Raw genomic sequence first — 12,343 nt, forward strand, 5'->3', positions numbered from 1 at the left:
TATCTGTTATGCGTATCTGGCATGGGTTGTTATCCAATACAATAGACAAAAATTCAACCATAAAAAATACATTTAACAAGGTAATAATGATAACGGATCTGCTTTAATTTGAGTGTTTTATTTTAACTGCCTGGAGTGCATGTGATGTCTCTATAAAACAAGAATGATTCTTGGGGATCTATTTATAGACAAGCAAAACAAATGGCAAACGCACTCATCAATTCGTTAACAGCTTTACAGCAAGGTGCACATGAAAGGGCTTCAAACAGTAAAACATCAAAAAGTTTTCAGGCACACTCACCAGCCAGCATGCAAAAAAACCTGTCTAATCACTAAGGTTAAAAGCAGAGGTTTCTTTTCAGGTCAAATGTATTTTTCAGAAAATACTGCAATATGGCCATTGGATGGAGCTGAGGAGCATAGGAAATAAATACTTTTTTTCCAATGTTCCTCTGCTCCACCAAATGGCCACAATGCAATATTAGAAGGTTTGTTTTTTTTCTCCTCCATTTTTACAGGACGAACGTCTACAGAGATTCGCAAATAGCTCTGCGAATTGTTTATAACTAGACCCCTAAAAGTAAGGCAAAAGTATTACCAAACATCCCAAATACTAGAATATCAAACAGTTCTGATTGCTGGACCTATGAATGGGGTAACTTGTGAAAAACAGGCATTTACTTGTACACATACAGTATCGGTGTAGTTAGCTTCTCTCTTGGGGCGGGGGACAGACTGTTGATGGGTCTAATCCCATGTCCAGATTTTGCATGTAAAATGTTTGATGTAATATAAACAGATTAATAAAGTTGATGACATGGGATACTACTACTAATAATAATAATAAAGGGAATCATGTAAACTCCAATGTTTCTGTAATAATAATGATACAATGTAACTACAACTATTAGATCATTGAAATAAACTATTCTTCTATCAATCATATTTTCTACATTTCCTGCTTGCCTGTATGTCTTTTCAGGGGTCGCCACCTGAGGCAAGAGTAGGGGGGCAGCTGGTCACGAACTGGGGGGGGTGAGTTGGGCTCTAGCTGGTGTCATTGTGGTGCACCGCCCAGCCCTGACCAGCTCACTGACATCACTGGTTGCCAAGAGCTGACTGGGACGCCTGCCAAAGCATCCGTGGCTGCTAAGAGCTGGGAGGGGAGGTGTATGGCCCTTACACATCTCCCAGCCCAGCTCTTAGCAACTTGGGATGCTCTAGCCGGAATGGGGGTGGCAGGCTCTGCCTCCTGCCCCCCCCACGTAACTCAAGGAGATGCCGCCTGAGGCAACAGCCTCGGTCTGCCACATGGAGACAGCCCTGTGTATTTGTTTCACTTTTTTCATGATCTTGGTCTTTGGCTAAAGGTATGATGTCATGGGGTATGGTATTTTTTATTTTATACCATCATTATAATAATAATACAATCCTAAAAATATCGTTAAACCTGCGTGTCTGCTGAAAGGTGCTTATGTAAAGGAGCTTTCTTTATGCCATTATCACTGTTTGCAAAGTGTCTTACAAAATTACAGTGAGGTCTTATTATTAAATCGGCATATTCATGTGATTAATATCATCTTTACTTTAAAAGCCCGACTGCACTTTCAGTTTAAATCGGGTAAATTCAGTCCTGGTGCAAAAACAAAAAGGTGTTGAAAATCTTTGGCTGGGTTCACACTTTTTTTGCTGGGATGCGTTGTGATAATGCGTGCATTGAGGCAATGCACGTTAGTGCACATTACAGTTGTAGTGCATTGCAGTGCCATGCATTTTGAGGCACCCCATCGCAATAAAGCAACACAGTTCCAACGCACATTTGTTGCAGAACAACACAGCGCACAGTAAAGCACTACCATGCATTGTGGAGCCAAAAATTGTGCACGTCTGTTTTCACAGTTGTTTTGGTGCATAGCGAGCCAATTTATTTCAATGCAGTGCACGTTAATGCATGAAAAAAACGCGCGTTACACAATGCACCCCAGTGTGATCCAAGCTGTACTGTTTTTTTTCTTTAACCTGAGTAGAAAAGTGTGTCCCCTTCCAGCATGCTGCAGTGAAAGACCCTTACTCTCTTTGTGGAAGCAGTGGTTTCTCTGGAAAGGCCCTACATGCCCCCTGTTGAGTAAGACCTACAGTTCTGGAATCAGCAAAGCTCATGCTCCCTGCTGAGGGAGAAAGAGAGTTCTGGCTCTGACTCAGCAGAGGGCATGTTGAACGTCTTCCAGAGAGACCTCTGCTTCCACACAGAGAGCGAGGGTCCTTATCTACATCATGCTGGCACGGGGCAGGCTTTTCTGCTTATGCTGTGACTGCTTTCTACATAAAACCAACTGTAAAGGTGCCCATACACCTGCCAATTATCGTACGATAATCGCGGGTGATCCAGCGGTCGTACGATAATCGGCAGGTGTATGGGCAGCGTGCGACCGCTTCTACTGTAAGGTCGCACGACTTTCGTCTTCCGAGCACGCTGGAAAACCTGCCGAAAATCGTATGATTTTCGGCGGGTTAGTGGCGTGCTCAGAAGACAAATACAGCACGGCCCGGTGTGCGCAAGCGCACACTTACCGCTCTGCACTGCAATCATCGGAAGCCCGCCCCTCAGCCGGGAGGGCTTGCGATGGTCGCAAGTACGATCTGCCTGTCCAAGATGGGCAGGTCGTGCAAAATTTTAATCACCTCTATATGTATGGGCAGCTGAAGACTTTGTGCACCTTTTGTCTTGATGCACCTGCGATATAATTAGCTAATTTAAACTAAAAGTTCAGTTGGGTTTGAAAATAAAGATAATGATAATCATAAGAATGACGTGATTTATTAATTGGACCCAATTGTTGTAAAACCCTTTGCAAACAGTGATAACGGCATAAAGACTTCTCCTTTACTGTATATAATGCACCTTTTAGCAGACATGCAGGGTTATCCGTGCACTTAGAAGCCACACTGCATGATTCCCTGTACCAGCTGTAAAAAGAGTTAACCTGGAAGACGTCCGGCTCTCTGGATGACGCTGTGTTTCCTGGGAGTGAGCAAACTTTCACTTTCATGCTTACTCCAATATTACAAGAATGGCGTCTGCAGAAATGAGAGAAGAGCTGTACTGCTCCGTCTGCCTGGAAGTTTTTACAGATCCGGTAACTCTGAGATGTGGGCACAACTTTTGCCGGGTCTGTATAGATTGCGTGCTGGATACACAGAAGTCGGGTGCTTATTCTTGCCCGGATTGCAGGGAAGAGTTCCAGGATCGTTCCACTCTGTACAGAAACATAACCCTCCGTAACATCGCCGAGCGTTTCTTGTCTGCTCAGCCGGCTGAAGAGGATTCTGCCATGTTCTGCACTTACTGCACCGACTCTCAGGTACCTGCTATTAAATCTTGTCTGCACTGTGATGCTAGGCTGTGCAATAAACACCTTAAAATCCACAGCAAGTCACCAGAACATGCTCTGTCAGAGCCTTCCGATTGCCTGAAGGCCAAAAAATGCTCAATTCACACAGAGATCTTGAAATATTATTGTAGCGATGACTCTGTCTGCATCTGTGCTTCCTGCCTTACTGGTCAACACAGAGGGCACCAGGCCGAACCGATGGACGAAGCTTCGGAGAAAAAGAAAACAACACTGAGGGGTATCCTGGAGAATCTGACCTCAAAAGAAGCAGAAATGGAGAATAGACTCCAGAGCCTGCAGAAACACAAGGCGGATGTCCAAGAAAAAGCTGCTGGTGAAAAGAAGAGAGTGCTTGCCTTATTCGGAGACATTGCAAGACACCTGGGAGATCTGGAAACGAGAGTCCTGAGTGAGATCTCTGGACAGGAAGAGAAGATGTTGATGATGGTCTCTGGTCAGATGCAGCAGATGGAAACAAAGAAGGACGAGCTGCGTAGAAATGTGCGTTATATTGAAGAGCTGTGCAACAAGACTGATCCGGTAACAATCTTACAAGAGCAACTCACTGACTATAGTGACACTGAGGAGGGAGATATGGGGGATGGAGAGAGAAATGATCAACAGGTCCATGATTCAGGTGACCTGGACGAGGATAGGACTTCAGAGATGATGCTTGTAGGTCTATCTGACATCATGACTGTTGTAAAAGGAAGGCTGCGCTCTCAAGAAGCCTCGGGCCTACTCCTGGACGCGGCCACAGCTGCCAATAACATCAAAATGTCCGATGACTTGAAAGGTATCATCGCAACCAAGGAAGAGGAGGATCGCCCAGAGACGCCGCTGAGATTTCAGAAGTGCCAAGTTGTCAGCAGGCAAAGTTTTAGCTCTGGAAGACATTATTGGGAAGTTCTGACGAGTGAATCGGGGGGTTGGAGGTTTGGAATGACATATCCAAGCGTTCAGAGGGAAGGCGCCAAATCAGCCATAGGAGAGAATGACAAGTCCTGGTGTATGCGCAAGTTTCATAGTAATCACGCTGTAAGACACCATGGCACAGACCAACTCTTAGCTCATAACGTCTTGGGCAACAAGTTCCGAGTCTCACTGGATTACGAGGCCGGGAAGTTGTCCTTTTATGAGCTAGGTGATTCTCTCACACATTTATACACCTTCACCACCACCTTCACTGAGCCCCTCCATGCTGCACTGTATGTAATGGGAGGCAAGGCCTGGGTCCGCATGACAAGCTGAAAGGGTTCTGTAGCAGTAGTAGAGGCAGTAGAAGAATTTCAGGCAAACTGAATGTTTAAATTGTTTTAAACTTCTTCTGCTGACCATGCATGCTGCTTGTTGATGCGTGAAGTTCCCTTTCATAAGGATTTTCCTGCTCCCCTCATTGCTGGCCCTGCTGTCTGGTTTTAGGGTTACTCGGTTCCCTTGAAGGGTCCTATGGAGCCACCTTTACATGCACGCTCCCAGCCTGTACTAGAGATAAATGCGCTCTGTGTGCTACTACAGTGTGTGCATTCCCGCTAACATGCAAGCATGCTGCATAGGACAGTAAGCTACTCCCCTCTCCTCCAAGCTAGAAGATAGACAGCTCCTGGAGGCTGCACTGTTGCTTGTGTCCTGATGCTCTGTGTGTGCGCTCCTCAACAGGAAGTTCAGGGATGTAGTGTTGTTTAAAAGACAATTATGGGGTGAATGGAAAATACTCATCCACATAATTCAAGCCGACCTGTGACAAAGGAGCTGTCACAGGTCAGCTCTATTGATCGGGAAGTCAGCAAACACATACCGCTGATGGCTGACTTTCCGATCCTCTCCCTGCAGAGATTCCCCCCCTCCCCTCCTCGATCCTCCAGCACTGACTGGAGGAACGGATGGGGTAGGGGGCTGGCTCTGGCTCTAGCGAGGCAGAGCCAGCTGATATCCCGACAGTATTCTTGGGCTCTGTCCCCGCTGTGGCGCTCTCAGCATAAAGCGGGCAATAGTATATGTCCTCCCGTGACCCTGAGGAGAACTACGGGCAAAAAAGGTTGCCCCATAGTTATCCTTTAAAGTGGAGCCAGCAGCACAAAGCGGTGTCTGCATATACATATATTACTAAAGCTGAGGCTCCCAGACCCGAATAGCATTAGGGAGCTACCGAATGCAATTCGGAGATTCGGATCCTGAATGCCATTCGTGTCTAGGAGCCTCGGCTTTAGTATTATATGTATATTATACTTATATTATTATACAGGATTTATATAGCGCCAACAGTTTGCGCAGCGCTTTACAATATAAGGAAGACATTACAATCACAATACGATTCAAGACAAGATGGTAAGGAGGGCCCTGCCCCCGAGGGCTTACAATCTAAAAAGGAGGGGCAAGTGATACATGACGAGGTATATACTGAACACAAATTTTCGTTACGCCATGTGACCTTTCTGGCCAATCAGATGGCTCCCATGTTGTCGTAAAATTTGTGTTCAGACCCATTCGGATGCATTAGACCGAAAAACACATCTGATTGGCCAGAAAGTCACATGTCCGATTCAGTTTAGTTTTTGAACTAAATACGGACGGGATCCGATATTCAGAAACCAAAATTCGGATTCGGACACATTCAGATGGATCGGGATTCAGAAATTCGGATGTGTCCGAATGTCAGAATTTCAGAAAACTTCATCCGAATTTTGATTTGGAAGGAAACGAATAGCACATGTCTAGCGCCAAGCAGCCGCAAATGTAAATGGCAACACCTGCGGTTGAAGTTTGCAGCCGCTCATTCATATTCAGGAGAGTCAGTCACAAATGAACATGGATTCGCTGATGCTGCCCGAGGCTCTGCTTATCTTTCATCATAGAAATGACAATTCTCTGTACGCAAACAAGTGTTTCATTTCATCCACAGCTCAAAATGTAAATCTGTCAGTAGAACCTGTTATATTTATTTACCAATAAAGCTGGAGTTTATTTTACCTTCTCCGGTTCTTCCTTTCCTCCCTCATCAACATGCCAATTACACCTTTCTGTTTCCATTGCATACCTTATCTCATATAGTGATGTCATCACTGGGCCTCTGTGCTTCTCTGAGCCCTCAGCCCTGATGCAAGAAGTCGTCTGGCTCTTGGGAGGAGTTATACAAGTATTAAAATGCCTTGATGGGTGGGTATCAGACTGGACTCTCTGCTTTCTCCTCCTATCAGCATGTTCTTGAAAACATATTACAAGATTGGCTCCTTTTGCTGCTTCTCGAGCCCAGGTACTTGCATTTACAATACAATTAATGCCATTTAATTAGTATGGCTGCTCTAAAGAGGCCCTGTCACCAACTTATAAAAAATAGCAGTTAAAAGCAGAGGAAAAAAAATCTAGTAAATTGAATGCCTACATGCAATGTTTTTCTTTTGCATAGTCAATTTTTATTCACCTGATCTTGTTAGGAAATGTGACTGCTCTAGGAAGAGTCAGTTTCCTAGCACAGCCCCCTAATTTCTTGCATGTCCTAGCCCTCTCGTCTCCTGGGACTGTCTGTACTGCTCCAGCTCCTCCGCCCCTTCTGTTACCTCTGTACATAACCCTTTACATAGATGCTGGGATGGAGTGAAGTGCAATGCTAGCAGGGGGAGGCAAACTCTGGCCCTCCAGCTGCGGTCTAACTGCAAATCCCATCATGCCTATGCCTCTGGAAGTCATGCCTGTTGTGGCTGACAGAGTCCTGCAATGCCTCATGGGACTTGTAGTTCCACAACAGCTGGAGGGCTGGATGTTGCCTACCCCTTCTATACAGTGTCACTTGAGTGCCCGCTCAGCGTCAGGTGGGGCTGCTGACATGACATCCAAGATGGCGGCACCTGGCATGCAGTCTCTGAACCTTTGGATGCCTACACAGGGGAGGCTTTTACAGGTAAATAACATACAAAAATACAATTAATACATATATAATCTTATGAAAAGATTGTTATTGAATGTAATAGTCTGGCAACAGGGTCTCTTTAATTAGTGAAACACTTATAAAGATTTAATATGTTGATAAAGAGGAATATTCCTGGATCTCAAAGTAGGGCCAGACCCTGAAAGTCAGACGTGTCTATCTATGTAGGACTATAAGGTCCATTATATCAGAGTACAGTGCAACCCTAACGTCATCTCCGTTTCCCTGCTATGCCCTCAGTTAAGACGGAGTCTTGTGTGACCAGACCAATGACGCATCACTTCCGCCCTTCCTAGCTTCTGCTGACATCACTTCCGCCCTCCCTGGCTTCGGCTGACATCACTTCCGCCCTTTCGGTCTCCTAGCGTCACCACTTCTGCCCTCCCTTACACGTCATTGCCCTTAGCTAACATGGAGGCTCTGCTGAAAAAGGAGTTGAGCTGCTCCCAGGTGAAGCTGTCTGGTCACTCAGGAGGAGGCTGCATCAGCCAAGGCCAGAGCTATGACACTGACCTGGGCTGCCTCTATGTCAAGACCAACCACAAGGCTGAGGTGCCGAGCCTTCTTACTAATCATCACTAATAGCACCTCTTAGATGGTTCTTATGAGTGCTGCCAACAATCACTAACCACAAATGTCTTTAGTTTTGTGCTACATCGTGCTTTTAATTAGGTGTGATTATCATGCTTGCTCACAACACGATGATTATTTTTGACTTCAGGATATTCTTTCAGTTTCAGTCATTTTGCAGTATTACAAAATATTTCAATGCAACCAGACAGAATTCTGCAACAATGTAGTTATATTGTTTATTATGTGGTTAGGTTTTTTTTTATATGTCTTTGTTTACAAATAAAACCCCCTATCCCAGCAGAGATATGTGTATGTAAACCCCAATGCCCCCTTCATAGTAATATATATATATTATATGTTTGTGTTGATTATTTTTGCCTTAGGAGGGCCGCTGGGAATCAAATAAATAAAATAAGAGAAGTAGTCTTACCTTACCTTATGTGATCCCTGTAATATTGCCATATTCCAAACTTTATTATTATTATACAGGATTTATATAGCGCCAACAATTTGCGCAGCGCTTATTACAATGTATCCAGGTAGAATTTTGCAATAAAGTAACTATATTCTTTATTATGTGGTTAGGTTTTTGTTACATTTCTTTACAAATAAACACCCCCCAATGCCCTCTTCACAGAAATAGATTGGGCACACAAACCACAATTAATCCATTTATGAGGCTAGGCTCACACACCTGCACGACACCCGGGCCGCGCGATCGTGTGCCAGTACACATAGCGTTTGCCGCGCGGCCCCATTGATATCAATGGAGTGACATCCGCGCGGCAATCGCAAAAAAAAAAAAAAAAGGTACAAGTACCTTTTTTTTGCGACACACGATGTGCAGCTTTTTTTCAGCCGCGTGATTCGCCCGGCCTGACTGGGGTGCCATTAGAAATAGAAGTAACTAAGCTGTCTCTGCTACTTGGGTTTTAGTTGCAGATATTTGCACGTTGAAGCCACACTGCCGCACCTAACGCGACACTGCTGCTTTTTTTCTGTGTTTGGTGCAGACATACATTGGAAGTCGTCGGCTGCCTTTCAAAGCGGATGTCTGGGCTTGTGGTGTGTTTATGTACCTTTAAGCAGGGTATGGCTGCCTCCAGGTGAACCTGCTTTTAGTTTGCACATCGCTATATACGTCTTATTATTGGGTTGGGGGTAGAGTTAGGGGACGCACTTTGCAGAGGTGCCTTGGCGGGGAGGTGTGGCTTCAAAGTGTATTTCCAAATGTGTACAACAAAAGTGGTTGAGGCAGTTGCTGGCCAGCTTAAAAGTGTGATGGGGACCCCCTTTCTACTGACACTATAGTAATACATTCTAAGCTTTGTAATGAAAATTGTCATATTTTCAAATGACCAGAAGCCATTTGTGTCTTTTTTTTTTTTTTTTTTTAGGCAAGGAGGATGTTCGAGGGGGAGTTGGCGAGCCTGCAAGCTATTCAGCAAACAGAAACCATCCGGGTTCCCAAAGCCATGAAGGTTATAGATCAGCCATCAGGGGGCGCTCTGCTAGTGATGGAACATATGGACTTCAGGAGTCTTAACAGGTAGATTATCAGCCATGGCAAAACCAGATGTTGTGGTCTCACTGCTTCTGGTGCATTGTCCATCAATGAGCATATGATCCATCGACCAGTGTGAGACCCGGTCACTATGCCAGCAGCAGGTGGGCAGGGCTGGGAACTCAAATGCAGAGATAAAACAAGGCATAGACACACCTGTGTCATCCACACAAAAAAAGTGTGTGCATTGGCCCTTTACATTTTTTATTTTTACTTTCTACACGAAATTTCTGCAAACGCTATTAGTTATACAATTTTCCATTATGATATGCAGTATAATAATATTCACTGTGAAAATTTTTTTAAATCTGCAGCTTTCATTAAAATAATTCCCGGTGATTATGCCATGAAGGTCCTTGTTCAGACATTTCCTGTTATAGGGTGACAACGCTCTGTCCTTGTCTCCTAGTTGTGCTCCTGTGTTGTCACCCGCTACCCTAGTGGAAACTACAAGTGGTCATGCTGACACACATTGCACAGGCATGGTCCATCGTTGTTGCTTTAGGTATATTTTGACTAGCAGGGTGGACTGTTCCTTTAAGGGCGTTTTCTCTTTTTAATCCCTTCAGACACTCGGTAAAGCTGGGAGAGCAGCTGGCGGAGCTCCACCTCCATAACCAGAGGCTGCGGGACAAGCTGACCAAAGAGAGTGGGACTGTGGGTAATGACAGGTTCAATCCACAATTCAAATGACACCACATGCCCTCCACAGTGCAATTACTTCAGTGCAGCCCGTGTCCGTATGGAGATCTCCCATCGCTTCCTGTCCCAGTGACACCCAGTGTGTCAGGGAGGGACGGGGTGTCACTGAGTCAGAAAGTTAATGCAAGTCTCCAAAATGGGAAGAGAACAATAAAAGCCTGAGAGAGGTTCTAACCCCAAATTCAAATAATTAAAAGGAATAAACCAGCCGGAGTTGGTTATTAATGAGCACTATTAGGCCTCATCGTGCACACGGACTGAAGAAAAAGCTGCTTTAAGATACATATGGCTTATCCGTACCACTACTACTTACTTACTTACTACTAGCTGGGCAGTGAGGAAGAAGCTGACATCTACAGTCCAGTGGGTTTAACATCTGGAGTAGCACAATTAATTGAATCACTCCTAAAAAAAAGGATCATTGAATATTTAAAACATACAACATGCGGGACCCAAAGCAGCATGGCTTTACTGATCATGTTAGACTAATCAGATTTTTTGACTATATCACAAATGTTTTGGACCAGGGTGGTGCTGAGGAAATATCATATCTTGATTTCAGCAAAGCATTTGATACAGTTCCATATAATGATGTTATAAAAAAGACTTTAGGGATATCTATGGTCAAAAACTAGAAATACCGTATTTTTTGCTCCATAAGACGCACTTTTTTCCCCCCAAAAGGAGGGGGGAAATGTGCCTGCGTCTTATGGAGCGAATCCCGACGCCCGAGACATGCAGTAGGAGCCGCTGCTCGTTTAATACGAGTGATCTAACGAGATCACTCGTATTAAAGCCGAGCAGCGGCGGCAGTGATCGAGTTCAGCAGTAGGAGCCACTGCTCGTTTAATACGAGTGATCTAATGAGATCACTCGTATTAAAACCGAGCAGCGGCGACGATCGAGATCACCATAGAGCAGACGAAGAACGGACGTTCTTCGTCTGCTCTGTGTGATCACTGAGACCGTGGCGCTGTAATTACAGCGCCACCTGTCTCAGCGGTCACTAACTGCAGCTTCTGTCATAGAAGCTGTGACAGAAGCTACAGTCTGTCGAGTGCTCCATAAGGCGCGCCGGACCTCCCTGCGTCCTATGGTCCGGTGCGTCTTATGGACCGCAAAATACGGTACATATTTTTTTTTCTACATTGTATTTCCATAAGTTCTCTCCCCCTCCTAATAACCAGATCCATCTAGAAGAATGTAAACTTACTTACTGAAGATGCCCATAGGATGTACATGCTCAATGCACTGACACCATTCCACTCAGCCCTGTGAATATGCACTTTCTTGTGTCACAACCATCATAGAGCCTTCCCTCTGAACTAAAACACAACGTCTGAACAATGTAATATTATCATTGCTTGCTGGAAGCAATGCATGATGGGATATGTAGTGTTGAGAAATGGAGATTCCATCACATCAAGCAGCAGGGAAAGAGACGCAAAGCACACTGGGAATCCAGGAAGTTGTAGAAAGTGATGGGCAGACGGAAGGCAGCGCTCACTACATAAAAGGGATTTGTTTTCAACATTATGAAAAACAACTCTACTATGTATTCCTATTACAATGCTGGTGTTATAACTGTAGAGGCTATGCTGAGACTTTACAACTCCTTTTAACCCTTTGGGTGGTTCAGTGGATATGCTGTTGGCTAATGGATAGATATCAGAGTGTGGTTGTAAACGGTTTCATTTAGAACAGGTACCAGTCACTAGTGGTCAAGGCTCTGTACTAGGTCCTTTTCCATTTAATCTCTTTGCAAGCGATCTAACGTAAGGTTTTGTTTGGGTAACGTATGCTAAGAAGCAAACTCCTGTGCTACTCCATCTAGTGGCAGGAATTCTGTGTAAATGAGATTTGCCCAGCTATTTTCTGGTGGAAGATTTATACATCAGCCCCATATCATGTCACTTCTGCAATAAAAATAAAATGGCTTCCTGCTAGCATTTTGAGTTGAATTTCTGCTTTCATTCGCTGTCTCCAGAATCTGAGTGTATTTTTCTTTTCCTCAAGGTAAAGGGCCTGGGCAGTCAGACCTCCAGTATGTGGACAAGTTTGGATTCCATACCGTGACATGCTGTGGCTTTATCCCTATCGTAAGATTGCTATAGTATCTATCTATCTATCTATCTATCTATCTATCTATCTATCTATCTATCTATCTATCTATCTATCTATCTATCT

At 44.5% G+C, this 12,343-nt stretch overlaps 2 protein-coding genes across 2 annotated transcripts in view; both read left to right on the top strand.

Moving 5' to 3' along the window:
• Window positions 1-3,071: 3,071 nt before the first annotated feature.
• Window positions 3,072-4,643, top strand: LOC108784732 (E3 ubiquitin/ISG15 ligase TRIM25-like). Its single transcript, XM_018553615.1, has one exon. It carries the CDS (start codon window positions 3,072-3,074, stop codon window positions 4,641-4,643), a length of 1,572 nt encoding a protein of 523 aa, XP_018409117.1.
• Window positions 4,644-7,691: 3,048 nt separating this feature from the next.
• LOC108784738 (ketosamine-3-kinase-like) overlaps window positions 7,692-12,343 on the top strand; it is a 7,768-nt gene continuing 3,116 nt past the window's right edge. Inside the window, exons 1-4 of the mRNA XM_018553623.1 lie at window positions 7,692-7,869; window positions 9,288-9,439; window positions 10,024-10,115; window positions 12,173-12,255. Of these exons, the coding sequence (XP_018409125.1) occupies window positions 7,729-7,869; window positions 9,288-9,439; window positions 10,024-10,115; window positions 12,173-12,255 (468 nt within the window). The 5' untranslated portion in view covers window positions 7,692-7,728. The remainder of the gene's footprint in view (window positions 7,870-9,287; window positions 9,440-10,023; window positions 10,116-12,172; window positions 12,256-12,343) is intronic.

The sequence above is a fragment of the Nanorana parkeri genome, unplaced genomic scaffold (genome assembly GCF_000935625.1).
Source record: "Nanorana parkeri isolate BGI_ZX_2015 unplaced genomic scaffold, ASM93562v1 scaffold126, whole genome shotgun sequence".
Classification (NCBI taxonomy): Eukaryota; Metazoa; Chordata; class Amphibia; order Anura; family Dicroglossidae; genus Nanorana; species Nanorana parkeri.